This window comes from Malus sylvestris, chromosome 12, assembly GCF_916048215.2.
Source record: "Malus sylvestris chromosome 12, drMalSylv7.2, whole genome shotgun sequence".
Taxonomy (NCBI): Eukaryota; Viridiplantae; Streptophyta; class Magnoliopsida; order Rosales; family Rosaceae; genus Malus; species Malus sylvestris.
In genome coordinates, this window is record NC_062271.1 from 3,572,073 (window position 1) to 3,594,819 (window position 22,747).

General features: G+C 37.9%; 3 protein-coding genes across 3 annotated transcripts; all 3 read left to right on the top strand.

Moving 5' to 3' along the window:
- Positions 1-33: 33 nt before the first annotated feature.
- Positions 34-2,790, top strand: LOC126592732 (ubiquitin-conjugating enzyme E2 variant 1D). Its single transcript, XM_050258500.1, has 4 exons — positions 34-282; positions 948-1,087; positions 1,689-1,814; positions 2,362-2,790. Exons 1-4 carry the CDS (start codon positions 249-251, stop codon positions 2,500-2,502), a joined length of 441 nt encoding a protein of 146 aa, XP_050114457.1. The 5' UTR covers positions 34-248; the 3' UTR covers positions 2,503-2,790.
- A 7,977-nt stretch (positions 2,791-10,767) lies between these two features.
- On the top strand, positions 10,768-11,930 carry LOC126592730 (probable CCR4-associated factor 1 homolog 11). The gene has a single exon (XM_050258499.1). The coding sequence runs from the start codon at positions 10,983-10,985 to the stop codon at positions 11,829-11,831; it is 849 nt and encodes a 282-aa protein (XP_050114456.1). The 5' UTR covers positions 10,768-10,982; the 3' UTR covers positions 11,832-11,930.
- An 8,824-nt stretch (positions 11,931-20,754) lies between these two features.
- On the top strand, positions 20,755-22,000 carry LOC126592729 (transcription repressor OFP13-like). Its single transcript, XM_050258498.1, has one exon. The coding sequence runs from the start codon at positions 20,969-20,971 to the stop codon at positions 21,854-21,856; it is 888 nt and encodes a 295-aa protein (XP_050114455.1). The 5' UTR covers positions 20,755-20,968; the 3' UTR covers positions 21,857-22,000.
- The last annotated feature ends 747 nt before the right edge of the window (positions 22,001-22,747 follow it).

The window sequence follows — 22,747 nt, forward strand, 5'->3', positions numbered from 1 at the left end:
CCCAAAATTCCAAAAAATCCCAACCCATCATCTTTCTTCATAACCTATCAAAATCCCTCTGCCCTCAAGTCTTTCCCCTTTATTCCCACTTTTGCCTTCAACGCCTTACTCTCTCTCCAGATTCTCTCATATTCCTCACTCTTCGACGGCCTCCGCCCTCTTCCGATACCTCTCGCTTCCGTTAGATCTCGGCACACCCACCTGAGAATCCAACCACCCACCCACCCAACTGATCATCATCATCATCCATGACGCTGGGCTCAGGAGGATCGAGTGTCGTGGGTGAGTTTATCATTACCCAAGTCATCGTTTGATCGAATTTTGCCTTGATCTTTTTGTTCTTGTGTAATTTTGATCGATTGTGCAAATGGTTTTTTGTTGATTTTGTGGTTTATGGGTTTTTTGATATGATTTCGCATGTGGGTAGGTGAGTTTGGCCTTTAGTTGATTTAATTATTGCATTTTCCAGCTGGGTTTTGTTGTTGCGTTGAATTGAATTGTGTGTTTTTTTTCCCTAATGTTTTTTAATTCGTTTAATTGCAATCAAAATATTGAGCTCATTTCTGAATAATTTTGCGCAAGCAGTATTTGAACTTTGAAAGGTAAGATTGAATTTTGTGTTTGTCTTTGAAATATAGAGTGTATTTATGAGGAAAAGATCATTTTTTTTGTATATTCAAATTTGTATTTTGTATAAATTATAAACCAAAGTAGTTTTTGTCTTCGAACTTTTTTTCTTCTAATTATTGTCCATTGAAATTTGAAGCTGCCAACTAATGTTCCCGCTCAATCCAAGCATGTTTTGGTTTCTCTGCATACAAGTTTTTGGTTGTGTTTGTGTTTATCATTCCTAAAACTGTAAATAAAAGGAATTTATTAAGAATTTAAGATTCTGGTTATGTTCCCATACTCTTTCAACCATGTATAACCCTTAAGTTTTCTTGCAGTCCCACGAAACTTCAGATTGCTGGAGGAACTTGAACGTGGAGAAAAAGGTATTGGGGATGGCACTGTCAGCTATGGGATGGATGATGGAGATGACATCTACATGCGTTCTTGGACTGGCACCATCATTGGTCCCCACAATGTAAATTTCGCTTCGCGTTTCGAGTATATCATGTTTTTGTTTAACGTTTGTTTTGTCAGATTTCATGTGTGCTTATCAGAAAAGATTGTGTTGGATTTGTAGTCTCGCCAGAATTTCAAGAAAGTCTATTTAAATTTATTGCAAATAGTCCCTGATTTAGACCTTCAAGGGAGAAAGTGTTGATTGTGCAAAGCATACTAGATCCTAAAAGGATATGTGTTTAGTGTCAAGCATCGGCTGAACAAACTAAAATATAATTACAATGTAGTGGGTTTCACAGGTGATACAAGTTACGTGTGCCTGCTTAAAAACTGACTGTAATTGTTCAATCTCTTTCTTTAAATGACCTATTTTAGAAAAGGAAGGTGCATTGCCGGGAGTGGGGCTCGGTTTTATGCTCTTCAAATCTCGTGAATAAAAGGAAGAAGCTTCCCTTTCCCAACCTTCAAATATAGCATAAAATCTTTCGGAGCTAATTCTTTCTATATTCCCCTTCATTGAATCAGTTTACTGTTAAATAATTCTTTTCTACTGCTTCATAATATATTTTTCCGTGTATTTTTTGTTTAATGTAATATTTCCATTTTTTACTCTTTTCCAGACTGTACATGAAGGTCGGATCTATCAGTTGAAATTGTTCTGTGATAAAGATTACCCTGAGAAGCCACCAAGTGTTCGTTTTCATTCTCGGGTTAACATGACTTGTGTTAACCATGAAACTGGAGTGGTATGGTCATAATTTCATTACATGATTTTTAGCTCAGTTGTTTTGCGTTTTGCTTTGCATATTCTTTTCTCACTCCAGCTAGTGATTTGCACTTACAATACATAATGTATTTGTCTTTTGTTTTGGGGAGAAGAAAATAAGGTACTTTAGTCATTTACAACCACAGGATTGTCTCCCCCAGACCAGACGGGTTTTGGACCAGATGTAATGACTATTAAAAATTCAGTCCAACCGATGTTCAGTTTGACAATGTCTGAGTGCATTTGACAATATGTAATGTATTTGTCTTTTGTTTTGGCGAGAAGAAAAATAAAGTACCTTAGTCTTTTACAACCGCTACAACAAAAAACCACATTATTCCCCCCCCCCAACCCAACACGCATGCACGCACTCTCTATTCTTCAATGATATTGAATATGATTATAAGAACAGTGAAGCCGTACCAGACGAATTTTTGACCAGGTGTATGACTATTGAAAATTCAGTCCACGTGGTTGTGCTTAACGATATTTGGTTTGACAATATCTGAGTGCATTTGATTCGATAGGTGGAACCAAAGAAGTTTGGACTTCTTGCAAACTGGCAGCGAGAGTACACCATGGAAGATATTCTGACACAGCTGAAAAAGGAGATGGGAGCCCCACATAACCGGAAGTTGGTCCAGCCTCCAGAAGGTACCTACTTCTAGCTTTCAAGACCGTATAGTTATCATCATGGATCCAATTGCATATACTATATGCAATATATAGTTTGTAATGCCCTCGTAGATCCTATGTTAAGAACATGCAGGGGAGTGCCCCCAAAAAGTTTCTCCTGTCACCTCTCCATGGCTTCGTCTTTGTTTTGCTTTTGTATTTTGTCGAACTGTGTTGAAGGGATGCTGTTTCATTAATGGGATTTTTATGTGTGTCAAATATTTAACATACCCTTTAAGTGGAATATTCCACCCTTTATCTGTATATATACTCATTCGCCATCGTATTTGTTCTAGATTTGTTGTTTTCTTTTTTGTTAATTTGAGGGTAAAACGTATCAAATTGCAAGCATTATATTTTGAAAAGGGGGCCGGTAAATCAAACCCCAAGTTCCATGCAAGAAAATTGTGGTTGTAAGCGAAACTGGAACGACGGTAGGAAGCATGTTTCTCTTTGAATTGGGCACTAATTGTGTTGTTAAAAGATTAACTGTAAATTGTGTTGTGTCCATTATCTGTGCATTTGTTCAAAGTAAATTGTTTGAGATGTACTGTTATGGGATCTCAAGACGATCGAGGTCCTGTAGCCGTCTACCGCAATCTTTTTGATGCAGAAGCACGAAATCTAATCACTAAAGAATCAGTTTGAGCCTCCATTTGGTTAGCATTTGCCAATTGTAACTTGTAGATGATGCGTTCAACAATTTTCTGAATTGGTTGGTCACTACTTTGCAGCTGCATTAGGGATATTTTGAGTGAAGGACTAGTGTTGGATATTCAACTTTTTTCAGTAGGGAAAATTGACAATTTTTAATTGTTCAAATCTCAATTTTATTTAAAAAATTCAAGAAGCAAATTGAAAGTGATTTTGCGGATACTTCGATAAGGATCTAATATAATGGATTTGAGTTTTGACACGAACGTCATCTAAAGCATGCCACGTTTGGTGATTAATTAACGACTAAACTGGATAACTCGTTAGATTTAATTTATTGGGAATTGAAGGTATATTATTCCAAATCTCTCAAATTGGTAAGATAACACCATCATTGTGGAGCTAAAAATAATCACAAGGCGACACGTGGATTTTGGATAAAAGATGACAAAAAGACCCTTGAGGCATATCGGGATTCCTACGAGCGAGCAGCAGACAATCATCTCTCAACCAAATCAAAAGTGCCCAAAATAGGTAACCAATTCAAAGATATTCTCATCCATCCTCATCCTATATTTTCCACAAGGTAATCATTCCATAACTTACAAAATATTCCACATAAATCACGTAACCCCCAAAATATTTATTCCAAAAATGTATTGATTAACCAATTAATGGATTAATTGTCTTATTAATCCATTAAATCACACATTAAACCATAAGTTACACCCTAAAAAACATCCAAGGTGTTCGTCTTGAGGAATATCTAGTGAGGACGTTTCTTGGCCAATGAGCACACAGCTCCCCGAAAGGTTGGCGCCGATTGATGTTGTCTGTCAGGTTTCTGCTTATTGTCGGGCTGTAAGAGAAGGGACAGAGTTAATCATGAAAGGTGCCTTTGTGGGGCCTTAGGTGTAGGCCTTGAGGCTCACAATCAAAATTAACCTTTAGGTGTTCAGGCGTGCCACTGCCATATTTAGCATGATAGATGTAAAACAGAGGTTTAGTTTGAGTAAATATGCCCGAGTTTAGTAATGAAAGGTACCTTTGTGGGGCATTTGGTTTAGGCCTTGAGGCTTCCAATCAAAACTAACCGAATACTTAAACATATATTGGTTGTTTCATTGTTGCAGAAGTATCACAACCGTTATACTTTAATTGCCTGAGCCCGCATAGCAGAATGAATTTAGATAGGTGCCTTTGTCGGGCCTTAGGTATAGGCCTTGAGGCTTCCTATCAAAGTTAATTCTATACTCAAGCGTTTTTGTAGCAATCCTGATATAACAGAAGTGAAACTAGAAAATAGGCTAATTACTTGCGACCCAAGTAACTTAGGACTTCTTGTTATGAAGGACTGTCGTGGATGGGTTAAGTCGACATAAGGCTCTTTTTTATGCCTTGAGACCAAGGACTTTTAATTGATCAATCTCGTCTGCCCGAATGGTTAGAACTTAGAAGTCTTTTAATCATAAACTGGCTAGAAATAACTTAGATGCAGATGGAAATATACATCATATTACTAGATTCATGAATGAAAGACAAAAACAAAGGAGGTCGGGCAAGGTTGATCGTCTTGCAACTTCCTCTCTTTGTGATTTACAAAGGGTTTGAATGCTAGAAGGGGAGATTGGGAGATGAGTTTATATGAGGGAATCGATACTACAACAAGATTTAAACAAGGTAGCAGAGCTTTTACAAAGACTTTCTGGTGAAGGTTGATCCCGAAAGGGATGAAGGCTTAGGTGCTAACTACAGCTTCGTGAAGGCAAATCTGGTTTAAGCAGAGTTTGTGCTTGTATTTGTTTGTTTAATTGAGTGTCCTTGTCTCTGATTTTTCTTCCTCCTTTTATAGACGATTTGGCTTGGCTGCCTGCAGTATTGATTTTGCCCGAATGCATCTGAAGGGTAGTGACTCATCAACTTTTTACTTGTACTGCCATTGTAAGGTACTTTTGGGCTGATTAGCTGGCTGGTTTACACCACTTGATCTTTAGGTAGGTGAGCAAGTGGTTTGAATGATCTGCACTTGGTCGAGAAACAAGCCCCTTCTTTCTTCTGGGCTTCGGTTGGGCCTTGGGCTTCTCGCTTTCCATTCCTTTGTATGGGCTAACTCTTTTTTGAGCCCAAAGTTCAAGTTTTATTCCAAACACAAGGGCCGGCCAACTTTTCTCCAAAGGGGACCGGCCACCCTCTCTTATAAAAACCCCATTTTCTTCTCCACAATTGACTTCCAACACTCTTGCAAAACTTTAAAAACTCTTTAAACACTTTTCTCTCTAAATTCTAACTTTGGCATCAGAGGTGCTTCGGCCAAAGCCCCCCCCATTCATCGTGGGTGCGTGAGGCTCTTGACCTTGACCATAAGGTGTTGATTGTTTTGTAGGTGCAATTTTGTCCAAGAAGAAGGAGGAAGAAATTTGCATCCACAACCATAATAGTAAGGGTGTGTTTGGAAGTGTGCTTGAAAGGACTGAAAGTATTTTTGATGGAACGTACTTTTGAAATCAATCATTTACAATAATGCAAATGAATTTTTGAAAAAAAAAAAAAAGAAATGTGCTTCTTTCCAATTGCACTATAAGGGGACGTTTGTTTGACCGGATTAAGGGGGACAGGACTAGACTAGACTATAGTCCCTTGTTTGGTCTGGACAAGGATTAAGTTTAATGGGACTAAAGGGGACTCGCCCCGACTGGACGGTTCGCTAAACGTTCTTAAGGAGACCCCTCGATTTCAAGCGGACTGGTAGTCCCGTTCTCTCCCCCACCGCTGATCCCTCATCGTCTCCCTTCGCCTTCGCCCTCTCCCTTCTGATTCGCACCTTCGCCCACTCCATTGGGCCTTTACTATCCCACCCAAACGCCTACACCCAGAAAAACAATCCACTGATTCCCTTCATTTCTTCTTCGTTCAATTCACTCTCTTTCTCAGCAAAATCGTCATGGTTGCAACCACCAGACGACCATCACCAGAACCTCGCCGTCGATCTCCGCGTTCGTGCGCGACCCAGATGCAAGTCGGGACTGAAAGCGTACCAAATGCCCAAGTACCAGTTGGGGTTTTCGTTTATGGTGGGGAAGAAGCTGAGAAACTTGTGAAATTTAGTAGAAATTTGTGAAATTTGGTATTTGAATTTTGTGATCTATGAGAAACTTGTAAAATTTGGGCCTTATGCTTTTGTGATTCATGAGAAGCAGAGGTGGGGTTTGACGGGAAAAGAGGTAGATGGAGAAGGAAGAGAGGTTTGACGGGATGGAGAAGTGGGGTGAAAAATGGTTACAGACATTGTAGAAGTAAGAAGAAGAGAATTCTAAAAAAAAATTGGAAAAAGATAAAGTAATAGTAATATATAATAAAATTTTAATTTTATATATATATTAATTTAATATAAAATAATATAATATTGCAGTCCTGCTTCTTAGTCCGACGCTGCACCAAACACTTCACTAAATCAGTCCAGCTTAGTCTAGTCTAAGCCAGTCTATCTTAGTCTCTGCAGCTAGTCCAGTCCAAGACAGTCCGGTGCAACAAACGCACCCTAAGTGTTTTTGGAATCTAAAAATATTTTTTCCATAAGCATTTTCATTCATTTTAGAAGCACTTTCAAACACACCCTAATTCATTTGTCATCTTCAACTCCGACATAATTTAGAAGTTTGTCTTCATTTTAACTTAATGAATCAATAGAACTTTTTTTTTTTGAAAACCTCGACGGTACGAGGGTAATTTTATTGATAACGAACAAACAAGATACACCTAGTCAGGGGGGACATAAACCTTACACCTCCAAAAGACAGAGACAACAAAAAGGAATACACTAGAAAGAAGGGGGGACATAAATCTTACCCTTCTAGAAACAAAAAATGAGAATGATACAAAGAAAAGAGGGGGGGACATGAAACCTAACCCCTCTAGAACCAAACATGAAGGTCTAAACCTGCAAAACAAGTCAAACAACACCATAAAGATAGGAGAAAAAAAAAGAAAGTGAAACAAACCTGGATGCCGACATGCACATTAATTTGAGAAGCGGTAACCAGGCAAGCGAACATAGTCAGAAGACAGACAAAACGTGTATATACATAGAGTATTATTATCAGGATGATACTATCCACACATTTATTCTTCAATTAATTCAATTAGACGGACGAAAATTAAGAGAGTTGTGTGAATAACACCGTTCTTATTATTATTTCTATTTTGAAGATCAAGTACACTGTATTTGAAACGGTTATAGGAGTATATATTTTATTTCATTTTACACATTTATGACTATTTAAGCATTGTTGCTTATACATTACACAAGAGCTTAGCTGTGAATTATTATTCAAATATTGTGTCAGCATTGATCTAATTTGGATTTTTGTAACCAAGTGGGAATACGCAAAAACAAGTAAAATTAGGTGACCCAACTATCACAACTTGTTTTCCGGTAAATATTTAGTATTTGTTGCTTGGACTTATGCCCTCCACTTCCTCAGATATATACTTTTATGGCGTTGATACACCGTTATTGTAGTGTTCTATACCAAATACAATAGCAATATGTGTAATTTTTTTACCATATAATGTTCAAAAATTAGCACGAGATGTTACGACTGTTAAAATATTTTGCATCAACCGTGTCTTTGAGAAAATCGCTCCAACTAATACCGATGTCTTCTGTGATAAAATCTCACACCTGACGAATTATGTAAATAATAATTATCAAGTTGACGAAAATAAATTTTTAACCTGTCTCTACGATAATTCGACAACAAATACGGCAAATACATGTTGTGTAAGTTGCTGTTCCTCCCTTGTAAACAAGCGAGTGGTGTACAGATGCATGGACCGTGAAGAATGAGTCAGCAACAGCCCAAACACTAGGGAACAGACGCACGCAAGTGACAACTTGGCGCACGGCTTTCACATTCGGTGCCGACTTTACTGAGCACATTTTTGGCATTCTTCAACGCACTGCTCACTTGTCAAAGTCAATCACTTCTTCTATGTATATGGTTTTCTTTCTTTCTTCTGTTAACGTTGAGCAAAACTCTAGATTCGGCTTTTCACTCTCATTCTCAATTAATTGTAAAAGTTGAATTAAAATTAGGGAATTACAATGAAAAGTTCTCGGTACTGTTCGTTTTAACGAAAAATCATATTTTTACATTAAAAAGTCAATCCTGGTACTATTCATTTTATCCTTTATGTTGTCATTATCGTTAAAACTCAAAGTTTTCAAACCATTTTCATTAGCTTTTCTTTAAAATTATGATTCTTATTAATTATGAGATGAAAATTTTCAACTTTAGAATACTTAAAGACGAGAAATGCTAAGAGGATTATCTTAAAAGTGAATTTTTTTTATGGATTCTTTGTCATCTAATAGTTTAACGTCAATTTCCGTGCCAACATTATGAATATTGTGCAAAAAACATAAAATGATAGAAAATATATGAAGAATGTCATTGTTTTAGAGAGTTTCAATAGCATTTCTAAAAGTACACATCTTAAAATTAAAATTACGAGATAAAAAAAAAGTTGAATTTTGAAAATAAATTGGGTTTTCAAATAAAGAGTACATTGTATTCAAAGTAATAGGATCACAAAATTAAGGAGACAAAGTTTTTTCTTGAACTTGCTCAATCCATTAACTATTTTCTTAAATTGCCTACTTTCTTGCACTGTATTTAGATGAGGAAAATAAACTTGAAATGTGGACAAAAGTCAGAATTTATAATTGTCATGTACTAATTCCCTTGTTTGGATTCATATACATAGAAATTTAGAATTTCCGCGTGAAAAAAAAAACTTGAAATTTGGAACCTCCAATTCCCAAGTTTAATTCCATGTAAATAAATGTCATTTCGTAATTGCTATGATTGAGAGCTTAACAATAACAAATTCCGTATTCAAATTTTATTGTTCTTTTAATTTAAACAAATAAGAAAATTCACAAATTTTAGAAAATAAAATTCTATTATTTCAATATCCGTTATTTTAAAATTTTTTAGTAATCTCAAATTTCCTCATTCAAACAGAGTGTTAGTGTATGATAGTTTCTTTAGGTTTTTAGTATGGTGGGAGTTTCAATTTTGACCTTTCAAACTGTCTTTCAGTCTTTGTTCAAGATTTTACGTTGTAACAACTTAAAACATTACCAAGAAAGAAGATCTTCTTTGGACCGTAAAAACTCAAAAGCACAAATTTGAGGGCCTACACACGAGTTCTGGTACCCAAGGCCCCTCGATCATACACACACCATGTGTTTTGCTCAACTCGTTGTTTCTTCACAACAACCATATATAATTCAAGTCATTTAGCAAACAAGCTAAACTTTGAACGGAAAGTTCGGCTTTTGTTTCTTCCATGGGCTTAGAGGTGGGCAGGGCATCGCGTGGGTTGGTCGAGTGAATCAATTTTAATCGTGTTAATAATACTTTAAACAACCCAATTCATTTATTGAATAAGTGGTCGGGTTTTTACTTAAAAATACAATTTTGAAGTTTACAACCCAACTCAACCCAACCTATTTAGGTTGGGTTAGTCAGATTGGTCGATAAACCCACTAAAGTAGCATGCCATCAATTACTGTTACTTCAATCCTATCATTAGTTTCACTGCGACACCATCTACATCATCAATATGTCTAAATGATGCTTTTCTGTCAATAAACGCTCTCCATAATTTTCATCAAAGCTTAAGATGATCTTAGAGGAACATTTGATATAGACGCATTTTTACGTGTAGGACGACACCTACATTCCTATTTTATGAATCTTACAAACATAAATGAACAAAATCAAAACAGAAACAATTCGTAAACGACTAACGCTATCATTCTTCGAATTTTCATTATCTTATGTATAAGTTGCACTCAATAATTGGAAAGGGGTCATCTCCGGATCCCTTCCACCTAATCTTCCCCATCAAACAATTTGAATCCTTGAAATTTGATACAACGGCTAAAAACACGGATCCACTTTAAAAGTTATAATAACTTTAATCGTTAAATCAAATTTCAAGAGTTTTGATTGTTTGATTAGAAGGATTACGTGGAAGGAATCCATCCCTTTTCTCAATAATTAACTACATGGAGGTGGATCGTCTGCCTCCTATTTCCATACTCTTTCCATTTCCTATTGTTTGTATGGTTACAGTTAAGCCGCGTCTACATTTTATATTATTTTTTTATATAAACAATAAAACAAAAAGTAATAAGAATATAAAATACTGATATAACTTAACCATGACCACACAAAATAAGAAAAAATAAAAAGAGTATGGAAATGGAAAGGCAGACAATCCATTTTCTAACTACATGCCCATTTTTTATGTCCACATCACCCGATTCACCCCACTAATCAACATGGTCGTATGATTACGGACTCAGCCACTACACGACAAACCCAAGTCGGCCCACCACTTTCCTACTTTAGCTAATTTTCAGTTGTACAATATTCACAAAACTCCAAATCAATAAACTAGCCAATCACCGACAACCACCTTTATTTAATTCCAATAAAAAACCCCCAAAAAATAAATAAAAATAGTATTCCGCAACAAATCGGGGAATAAAAGAGAATAAATTATAAATAAAAAAACTAAATGATTGCCCCACGTCTCTCACTTCTCTCTCATCCCTTTCTCTCTCTAAACTATCGATTGATTTGTATAAAACTGCCCCCTTTTTTCTTGTTCCTCCTTCAAAATCATCCGTCAAACGCACACCAAATTCCACCCTCGTTTTTATTTATTTATTTTTTTAATTTCAGCGACAAACAATCGTCGATTCGGATCCGATTTCGCAATCCGATCTGGACGACCTTCTGCGATGTCATCATCCGGCCCCCCTCCACCCAAGCCTCCGCCGCCACGAGACATCCTGATCCGCTCGGTGTGGTCCGATAATCTCGAGTCCGAGTTCGAACTGATCCGATCCGTCATCGACGATTACCCTTTGATTTCCATGGATACCGAATTCCCGGGCGTCGTGGTCCGACCCGACTCCAACGATCCCAATTTCTACCACCGCGAGCCCGCCGCGCACTACCTCATGCTCAAGGCCAACGTCGATCGCCTCAATCTGATCCAGGTCGGCCTCACCCTCTCGGACGACAGCGGAAATCTGCCGGATTTGGGGACCAAGAATCTGTATATATGGGAATTCAATTTCCGGGACTTCGATGTCGCGCGGGACGCCCACGCGCACGACTCGGTCGAGTTGCTTCGCCGCCAGGGGATCGATTTCGAGCGGAACCGGGATTTCGGGGTGGACTCGGTCCGGTTCGCGGAGCTGATGATGTCGTCGGGGCTCGTCTGCAACGACGCCGTAAACTGGGTCACGTTCCACAGCGCCTACGATTTCGGGTACCTGGTCAAGATGTTGACTCAGCGAGTCTTGCCGGACGAGTTGTCGGTGTTCTTGAATTACGTGAGGGTTTTCTTTGGGTCTGGAGTGTACGACGTGAAGCACCTGACGAGGTTTTGCGCCGCCCTCTATGGTGGGCTGGATCGGGTCTGCCAGACACTGAATGTGGGTCGGGTTGCCGGTAAGAGCCACCAGGCCGGGTCGGATAGCCTGCTAACCCTGCACGCGTTCCAGAGGATCAGAGAGGTCTATTTTCCGAAGGATGGGATCGTGAAGTACGCCGGCGTTTTGTATGGTCTAGAGGTTTCTTGATTATTTTCATTGGAATCCATTGCTCATAGATTTCTCTCTCTTTTAAGTAAATTTTGTACACATGACTTGGTTTCATCAATATTATTAGGCTTTTATTAATTCTTTGCAGTTCTTGGTTTTGCTTTCGATGCGAGCTTTTTTCAGATTTCTGGTCCTTCATTTACTTTTGTGCATATCTGTTTGTGATCATTGATGGGTTTGGAAGCTTATAGAATTAGGAACTTTGGAGATGTTTGGGAAGAGAGGATTGGTGGGGTTGCGGGTGTAGAGAATCCGGAGTTTTTCCATTGGATTGTAGACTGTTGAGTTCGGGATTATGAAGAGAGGGAAGGTTGACAGGTCTTTTGTAGGGTTCTCTATGAATTGTTCTAGAGTGATATAAGTGATCAGATGAGAATTCTGATGGGTTGAAGGGGTTCCTGAAGTTGGATTCTCTTGGTAGTTGGTATATAAAAACAACATAAACAGTTCATGCTTTGGATAATTCTTCTGCAGGTCATTGTCATATGAATCGTAGACCCCCGTTGTTGTCACTTAGCAAGATGATTGAATTATTTAAGAGAGCTTGGACTTATGGTAAGAGTGTCGAGAATGGAATGTGGCGATGGCGGTCAATAAACATGGTGTGAGATTATATGTATGGCTCGGTCAATGATTATATGTATGGCTCGGTCAATAATTATATGCTGTTTCCTTCCAGTTGCATATTGACTTCGAGAACTTGTCCCATGCCAGTTAGTTTTCAATTGTTATTCTTTACTAATCTGGATCATACATCTGAGATGCATTACATTGATATTGATGCTGACTCCTATGCCAATTTATCGGTTTATTCATTCTAGTAGCGACGATTAGATTTTAAGGGCAAAAGTGGAAATAATAGCGAGAGCTCTAGTATAAAACTAACTTAGACGATGTTGATTTGATTGGTTTGATGATTGATCATCTTTCCAGGAACATTGCACCCGTAATATGCCTTCTGAATTTTCTGGTCATCGGCATGAGAAGTTAAAGATTGTGGCTTGCGATGCAAGATTTTAATGTCTGGAAATATATGATTGTTTACTTTACAATACGCTTTAGCTGTTGCTATCAATAAAAATCAGGTTGTGGCATCTTGAATAGGTGTTGAACTTTCATCCATATCAGTATGTTGTTTAGTACTTGGGTTCAACTTACATGACATATGCTTTCTGACATTTCTGGTCATCGGCATGAGAAGTTAAAAGGCCATGGCTTTTGTGGTGGTGCTCCGAATCCTTCTTACATGATGCCTTTTTAGAATGGTAGGTTTCGGATTCTGCCTGTTCTCTTTGAATTTCTTATCACATTTAGCTCCATAAACATGGTTATTTTAGATTGATTCTCCATGCAGACCGTTCTTTATTTACTGTTAATTACTTTTTATAGTTGCATTTAGCTCCATAAATCATCGTTCATATATCTTTGGTCAAATGATACTTGATAAAAGCCAGAAAGGAAGAGGAACAAACAAAAAAACAGGTAGAAGAAAAACAGTGCAGCAAAACAGAGGGTACAGAAAAAAAAGAAGTAAACAAAAGCAGCAGCAAAGGAAGCATTAAGTAGGCCGAGCAGGGAGGTCGTCGCCAAGGAGAACGGACACCAGGGAGGGTGGAGGGGTGTTAACCCAGTTGCAAACGCACAACCTCCTTTGGCAAGCTTGGCGGCAGCATCAGCAGCACTGTTGGCTTCTCGGCGGATCCAAGTCCACCTAGACCCTCCGTCGCAGCAGAGGCCTCCACCTCCACAGAAGAGGTGAGAGAACAATGATGGGCAGCTGCTGCAGTAAAAGAGCCATTATTGTCACAAATTATAACACCAGTTCCAGCAGAGGTAGGGGAAGAAGACCGAGAACCATTGAGCCTGAAGATTAGTCGCCGTGTCATGTATTAAAATGGACGCTGTCTTTTACCTATTGTTCTTGTAAGGTAAAATGAGCTTTCACTTTTAACATTTAGGATAAAGATTTCCTCATCTCTCCATGTCCATCAAGAATCTTCTCCACCTCCCATACCCTTTTTATCCTCTCACTCTTTTGAATGAGTTTCTTTAGTTGAGCTTGGATCTCACCTATCCGAATGAACCGATACGATTGGAATATGAAAATATCAATTGGACTTCACATATTTGCAATAAGGCCATCTCCAATCGGGCCACCCATAGGGTCATGGGCCGAAAAACACCCTTTTTGACACAAAAACTTATCTCCATTGAAGGTCTGGGTCAAAAAACCTTGAGACCCATCAGACCAAAATCTAACCATATAGCTACCGGGTTGGTCATCCTTAGCTAGTTAGCTAGCTCGTTCCTAGCTGGATTTTTTGAAGACGAAATTAAACTAAAAAAAATTAAAAAAATCTCCTTTTCTTTTTTTTCCCTATAAATACATAGGACATTTCCGCACAATTGCTCACATCCTTTTCATCCTTCCATATTATCTTACCTCATTGTATTTCAATTCTTCACATTCTATTCACCTCTTACACTCTTTTCATACACACCCCTTTCTTACCTCTTCCAATAATCTTTCCTTTAATTTGTTTCAATAATTTTCAAATGGCCACATCTTCAAGTGGCAGTCAAAATATGTCCGGAAACCTTATTTTAATATGGTAGTTTAATTTAATTAACTAATAAAATTAAAGAACAAACTTAAAATAATAAATTATTTATGGGGCTAAAAAATAGCACCCTTTGGAGATGGTATATAAATATAGTTTGACACTGTTCATAATTTCTTGCAAGGCAATAATCTGGACAAGGGTTAAATATAGCCCCTTTCGGTTGGAGATGGCCTAGGTGTCCCACTGGGCGTGCCAAAATGTTGAACCTAAAATTTACACAGCCTATGTGGCGCAAGTCAAAGTAACTAAGCGCTAACTACGTCCTTTAATGGCTTGAATGATGATGCGGGCATGCTAACTCGCCACTGAGCTCGGCTGGGTTAATGTCTTGAATGTGGTGATTATGGTGAAATGCACTGATGACTCCTGAATTAAGAGAGTTTGGTCGAGGAAGGAACACTCTCGACCTTAGGTTCTAAAACCTAAAGACAAAGTTATGCAAATCGTTGTGAAGTTCAAAAGTAATCGGCTGTTTGAGTGTTGAACTCTAAAAATAACCTAAAAGTAACACCTCACTTCACCGATAAGGTTGATAAAGTAATCTTTGGGTGAAAGAATCAAAGACTCTTTGCCAGTGAGACTTACATAAATAGTCAGTCGCAAACTTAGGATAATCCCCGTCTATACAGGTGGTTGAGACTCCTAAGGCAAACTAACTCTACAACTTTGGCCCCGTCTATCTATTCGGTCACCTTCGTTATTTGCTTTTGGAAAACTCAGTCTATCCAGTCGGTTGTCGTCCGTCGGTTACCAACCTAAACTCTTGTACCCTTTCAGAATCTGTGCTAACCGTTATTAAAGCAGTTAGTTTTCACAATAGTGTGTGAAAAGTTTTCACATTGATTTGTGTTTTGAGTTGAAGGTCCCTTTCTTGTTACTTGATCTCTTGTTTTTATAGGAACAAATTTCTTGATGCCCATATTTGCCAAGTTGTAGAATTCTAATAGTACTGCCACTCTTCGGCATAGTATCTAAATGCAATAAGAATTATCTTCACAAATACCTCTACTGAAACTCTATCACCACCGAGTCTCACCCTGTTCGACCTGAACTAAGCTTTTGAACCAAATCCTTTTAAGTGATTAACTCATTCTTTTTTGAGACATGAGGATTTGATCTGTAAGCAAGTTAATTCAATTCTTATCAAAACCCATCTTGATCCTCCAACAGTCCTACTTTGTTTAGGACTTGACCGAGCCATAATCCAATCCTCATCTTTTAGGCAATCCCAATTGACCTTGGACTCCACCGAACCATCAGCATCTACTACTGGCCCGAGCACTTCACCGTTGGGCCGGAACTTGCAACCTCCCTTTCTGGCTATTAATCAACTCGGCCCTATCCCAGAATTTCAGGCCGATAGAGGGTCGTCGATCTTTTCAAATGTGGGTCAGCAATTTCTCAATCAAGTGACCGGATTTAGGGACAGTGTGTCCAATATCGACGGGAATATTGCACTCTGCTAATTTGAGGTGGGGCTGCAGTTGATATTATTGAATAATGTTTCGATCAACTTACATAGAGCAGCAGTGGCACTTGTTTTCTGTTTGTCTTTGATACGAACGCCATGGGCGGTCAAATGAAAAAGGTAACAAACTCCAACTGGACAGAGTAAAAAAACTTACCCTAGCTTTTGTTAATTTTCCAGAAGCAATATATAGTACTGTATTGATGGGAGGACAAGAAATTGCACCCTTAGCATAAGACCTACCTCCGGCGCGGTCCTTGTGAATTATTGTTTCTCATGGAAGGACAGACATAGAAAACATTATGAATGTTTACGATAAAGAAATTGTACAATGATTGATGTCCTCCTAATGCATGAACACGGTGGTATCCCCTCATATTCCCGTGTCGTGTCGAGTCATATCGTATTTTGGTGTCATCATACAACAATTTTTCTTGTTAATTTGACGTATTTCTGTGTCATGTCGTCTCGTATCTCTCTATCCATGCATCGTAGAGGTCCTCATGTTCTCCTTTGCTATAAAACTTGAGTTGTTTATGACCGGTCTGTTTCTTTCGTCGAGTACTTAAGAATTATGGCTAAGCCGCCCACATGCACATAATGCATCTGTCTGCCGTGAATTAGAAATCAAGAAAATCAAGGCAGCCAAAGTGCAGTTATGAGTTTCCTAATCAAACCCCACAGCAACTACATGTGATCTTGCATTTCTAGTGCACATAGAGACACATCACAAGCTGTAAATTTTGGTCCACATAAGACAAGGATTGATTGAGAGGGATAAGGTGCTCCTTCTCCCAAACCCTACCTCCATAGAATTTTTTTTTTCTTCTGATAACAATTATAATTCGACGCGAAAAAGTGTTTTAAGTAAAGTAGAAAAAAAAAAACCTCGGCAACTATAAGTTATATACAACAACGCTTCGAGAGCTGCATTGAAGAAAAACCTCTTGTATTTGTCCTCTTGTCATGCTTTTTTCTATTGATTCTTAGTTAAGAAATTGCTTTAGTTGTCTTCTCTCATTACAAGGTAAGCTGTGTTTTTTAATGACTTGGTTTTCACACCATTTTTAGCTTTTCATGCACTTCTTTTTATTTTCAAACGTCGTAGTCAATAAAATCAACGAAAACAAAAGTTGAGCTTAAAAAGTAGTGTGTAAGGAGAGAAAAATGGTGTGTATTTTACAATTTGAAGATGTAAAAGCAGCAGTACTTTTTGTCTTGGACTTGCCCAGCCTCCTTTCAACGTTGTTGAGTCTGTCAATGTCACACTTGATTAGATTAGAATCCAAAAGCAGGGCCGTGGCCAGAAAGAGATGAACTGATAAATGGGTCTCCTTCGTTCTCTCTCTCTCAAGGCTCTTCTCTCTGTAACTCTTGGGGGACGGTCCGTGATAGAGAGTTACTTTGTAGATACTTCCATATGATATTCATCCCCATATGCCCCCATCTTTTAATTTTGTAACTTTTGAATTTCATCTCTTTCCCTCCACCTTCAAGTAATTGTATGTATCCCTTCTTTCTTTTCGAGTTGAAATTCCTTTTTATGTTTGCTTAACCAAAACAAAGAGACAATGTCATGGATAGATATGGATTCTACTTAGTTTTTGTGGCAAAATGTGTTTTCTTTGAGGAAAAAAAGGAGATCAAGTGTGTTGAGCTGAAAGCACTTTCGCAACACATGCAATAAATGACTTGTCATAAGGATATGCAAGGAACTTATAGCTGAAGTTATTATGAATATATACTTTTGCATCTGAGGTTCTAGATTTGATTCCTCCCTTATTCAATATCATTTTGTCTAACAAAAATAACGAAGAAGAAGAATTCACGTGTTTTGCAAGAACATTTTGGCAACTATCAAGTCAATCATAAAGCATGAGAGAGAATGTCAAAAGAGCAGAAGGTATTTCAATGTGCATACGTTAATCTACATGTAGCAAACAATATAAATATAGGGGTGTGTTATCCACACACCATATTTTACTTCTTACACACTCCTTAATAATTTCTGTCCGTTGATCTTCTTCAATTCATCCGATCCGACGGCCGAAAATTAAAAAGGTGTGTGAGAAGTAAAATGAGATGTGTGGATATCACACCCCACAAATATATATTTCATATGTATTTATAATTAAACCAAAAGAAGACATAACGTATCTTCAACAGTGTAATGTATTAGTTAAAAGAATGAGAGACCAACCATATGGAAGAGGATCCTTTTCGAATCTACTTTGTGGGGATCTTAGGAATCCCCACATCCTAGCCGTTCATCATACATTGTGCGGCCAATTTTTGTTAGGTACTATTTGTGTTTAATTTTAAATAAAAAAGGTTAAATGATTTCTGACTGCATAATGCACAATGAATGACTAAAATGTGAGGATCCTTAGGATCCCCACAATTTGGATCCGGATGGGATCCAAATCCCAACCATATCTTGAAGGTCATTTGGCGGACATGTCATACCCCGACAGTTATTTTGACTTGGCGACTTTTTCATGATAAAATTCTCACTCTGAGGTCGCACTTCAACAACGAGGTTGAATGACTAAAATGTGAGGATCCCTAGGATCCCCACAATTTGGATCCGGATGGGATCCAAATCCCAACCATATCTTGAAGGTCATTTGGCGGACATTTCATACCCCGACGGTTATTTTGACTAAAATGTGAGGATCCCTAGGATCCCCACAATTTGGATCCGGATGGGATCCAAATCCCAACCATATCTTGAAGGTCATTTGGTGGACATTTCATACCCCGACGGTTATTTTGACTTGGCGACTTTTTCATGATAAAATTCTCACTCTGAGGTCGCACTTCAACAACGAGGTTTTTCTTTAGCACCATTTGTCGTTTATGTTGTGCCTCTGAAGAATCTGCTGCTCATTTTTTCTTCTAATGTTCGGCATATGAGCAAATTTGGATGTGGTTGGCCTGTCAATTTGGTACTTATTTGCCCTTATGATTCCTTACCAATGTTTTGGGACGCTTTTGGGAGTAACCCTTTTTCTCGTTAGTTACATAATCTTTGGATTTTGCGGGTCTAGTTACATGTTATACTATTCAGAAGGCATGCAATAAGTCTACCTTTGAAGATTGGCCAATCTCTTTTCATCATCGTTACATGTCTATTGCTTCTAGGATTGTTTATGCTAGCAAGGTTATCCCTGGATGCTCCAACGGTTTGGATCTTCGTATTATCTCATCTTTGGGTATTCAACCTATCCCTCAAAAGGCCCTAATTATTCATTGTGTGCTTTGGCCTCCTCCATAGTTTTCTTGGATTAAGCTTAACACTGATAGTTTGACTAAAGGAAATCTTGATCCTGCTGCTTATGGAGGAGTTTTCAAAGTGGTCATTTTCTTAGTGGTTGTTGTCAAGGTATTGCGTCATCACAATTATTTTTTGGAAAAATTATTAGCGTAAAATTGTCTTATCCATGAGATTGGCACTGTTTTTGGTTGAAAAGTGATTTTACGAGTGCTCATGTTGTCTTCATTCAAAGAATTTGCTCCTCCTTGGCCTCTTCGCATTCATTGGTTTACTTGCTTGGATCACATTTATTGAGAAGGAAATGTCGTTGTTGACAAATTTGCTAATATGAGCTTGTCTTCTTCAACCTTGGTTTGGCATGACTCCCCTCCATTGGCGGTATGTGCTTCTTTTCATTTGGATTTTCTTGGCTTGCCTGGTTTCCGATTATCGTATTAATGTACATCTCGGTTTACAAGTTTGTCCCCCTTCATGATGTGTGTTTTTCCTTTTTTTCCTAACCCATTGCTTTTGGTGATTTGCAACTTGTTTTGCAAGTCTAAATCAGTAGACCTTCTAGGTTTTTCTTTAGAGGGGCTTAGGCTTTAGTCCTCCCTATTTTCTTGTATTTTTATTTATTTTATGAAGACGAGTCCAGTTTATGTCATTCCTTCTTTTCTTATATTTTTCATTTTCTTTCTTTTTGTTTTATGAGGGGTAAAGTTTATGTCTCTTGGACTAAGTTTAACTACTTTTTTTCTTCAATAAAATTTTCCTCATACCGTTGAGTTTTCCCAAAAAAAAAAAAAAAAAAAAAACAAACATATATAGAGTTGTGATCCCTTAATTAGTTAAAAGGATTTGTCTCAATCTTCAGAATATGACGTAAACTGCTATTCTGAGTAGAATTTTGTGAATAATACAAAATTTTCTCTTAAAACTAAGAGTGGCAGATGTTTGTTGTTGATAAATATCTGCTCCACTAAGATGGTACAAATTTTGTAAATTTCTTGAAATAGTTACACATTCAAATTTGTGTAAGGATATGCAACATGCTAGGTTGTGGAACGTAGCTACATCAAACGTACCTCAAAAGGAGGGAAAACACTTCAGCTCCTTTCACACAAATAATATTTTGACGCGTGTGTATAAATTTTTAATTTTGTAATTTTTATGTGTTACATCTGCACACGTATCCAACAATAATAACTCTGAACATGTGAATAGCTAAATAATGTCCTAAAAAGAGACTGTTTCTTTTTCTTTTAAGTCAATTAATAAACGACTGTTAGGAAATAAAAGCTCTCTACATAACCAGTACCATACTATTCAATGAGCTCAACTGAAACACATTAAATTATTACCCAGAAAAACGAATAACCATTTAATTAAAAAGTTGTTTATATATAGACAAATATAACATAAACTAGAAATTTGTTATTGTGCTCGGAACATGAGATGATATGTTATATGATAAGGAAAGGTTTTTTTTTTTTTTCAAATATTTCTCTACTTATATATAACATATGACAATGTGATCGTGTTTCGAACAGTCTAAAAAATCTCTCAACGTAAACGAGTAAAAAGACCCCACCAGTTACCTTCCCTTATACCACAACCTTAAATAATCTTCCTTCCCCTACAACCCTCCCCTCTGACTACCCATCAATGCCACATTTCACAGCTCCAAAAATTCATATTTCAAAGTTTTGAAAAACCTCATTTCTTCTCCCAATCCCTCCAAGAAAACCAGAAAAATATATTTCAGATGGGGAAGAAAATGAAGCTCCCTTTTCTCTCCAAGAACACATCAGAACTATCAAGATCTTCATCTTCTTCTTCCTCCCCATGGCCTTGGCCTTCTTGTGCTCAAACCAGAACCCTTTCTTTCAGAACAGGCAATGATATCTTCAAGACCATAAACTCAGCCTACTTTGACACCACAAACCCTACAACAGATTTGGTGTTGGTGGATAGCACACCGAACTCGTTCTTCACCAACTCATCATCTGACAAGTGTCCCATCTTCTCCACCGCCTCTGAAGACTCACGAGGCGGTGGAGGAGAAGACGCAATAGAGAGTGTGATTAAAGGGTTGAGGTCAGAGAGGCTCTTCTTTGAGCCAACTGGTCAGACAAGCTCTGTGTTAGTTGAGACCAAGGAGGCGGCGGCGGCGGCGGCAGCAACAGCTGATGATGGTGGTGATGGGGTTAATAATGTTATTCCATTCAAGGAGAGTGTGGCTTTGTCAATTGACTCACCAGACCCGATTGTGGATTTCAGAAAATCTATGGAGGAAATGGTGGAAGCTCATGGCTTGAAGGATTGGGAGAATCTTGAGGAGCTTTTGTGTTGGTATTTGAGGGTAAATGGTAAAAGCAACCATGGCTATATTGTTGGAGCTTTTGTCGATCTCTTGGTAGGTCTTGCATTTACTACTACCAGTAGTAAATCTTGTTCTTGTATTATTAACTCTCCTTCTTCTCCTTTCTCTAATTTTTACAATAGTATTACTACTTCTTCTTCGTCGTTGTCGTCATCGTCTTCTTCTGCGACTACTCCTTGTGTTTCCTCCGTAGAAGAAGAGTCTGAAAGTACTGCTACTACTCCATGTTTATCTTCATTGTTAGAAGGTGAAGAAGACCAGATTAAATAAGAAGAAAATAACGAAGGCGGCGGCGACAACGACGGTGTTTCATCTTAGCCAGTTAATTAATTATTTGTTTTCTAATTCGATGGAAAATCAAAACATGTATACTAGTAGTAGTAGAAATGATAGTGAAAACTTCAACTTTTGATCTCTCTCTCTCTCTCTCTCTCTCTCTCTCTCTCTCTCTCTCTCTCTCTCTCTACCAAATTCGTGTGGAGATTCCAAGCGTGTGTGAGTTTTACAGTTTCCCATTTCCCAACGCATATCAATTAGAGTAAGATTAGTGAACATAGGTTAATTTCCATTTCAATATTCGTAACGTTACAGATACCACGTTTATTGGTTATACTTGGCGTAGATTTGAGATGTAGCTGATCACGTTACACTTCTCGAAAAATCTATCTACTTCTCACCTACTTAGCCCGAGTAAATTTTACATGATGAATAATGTGAATCTTTTTATAAAAAAGTCATGTATGCTGTTTTTGGAAACTTTTGGTCACACTTGATGGCAGATTGAATGTGTTATATTACGTAAGACAAATTAAAAATTTTATGTGGACCGTCAAGAGTCTCAAGACATCATCAAATTGTTGATAAAAATATAAAAAACTGCTGCGGGAAAAAAGGTACACTGAAAATGAAGCATCTTGCTTCAACGGCATTCTGTTAATTATATATGACATATCGACATATGCTAAGCTCCAAGTGGGCAACAACTTATGGCTTTTTCTCCTATTTTTTAGTGAATATATTATTTTGTTGGATTTGTTTTCTTTAAAAAGGGCTCAGCTGTGATTTTGTCATGACAATTCATCATTCGGGGGATTGAAAGGATTCAGAGAAGCCTTTAAATATTTTTCTGTTTATCATCGTGTAATTCACACAACATATGAT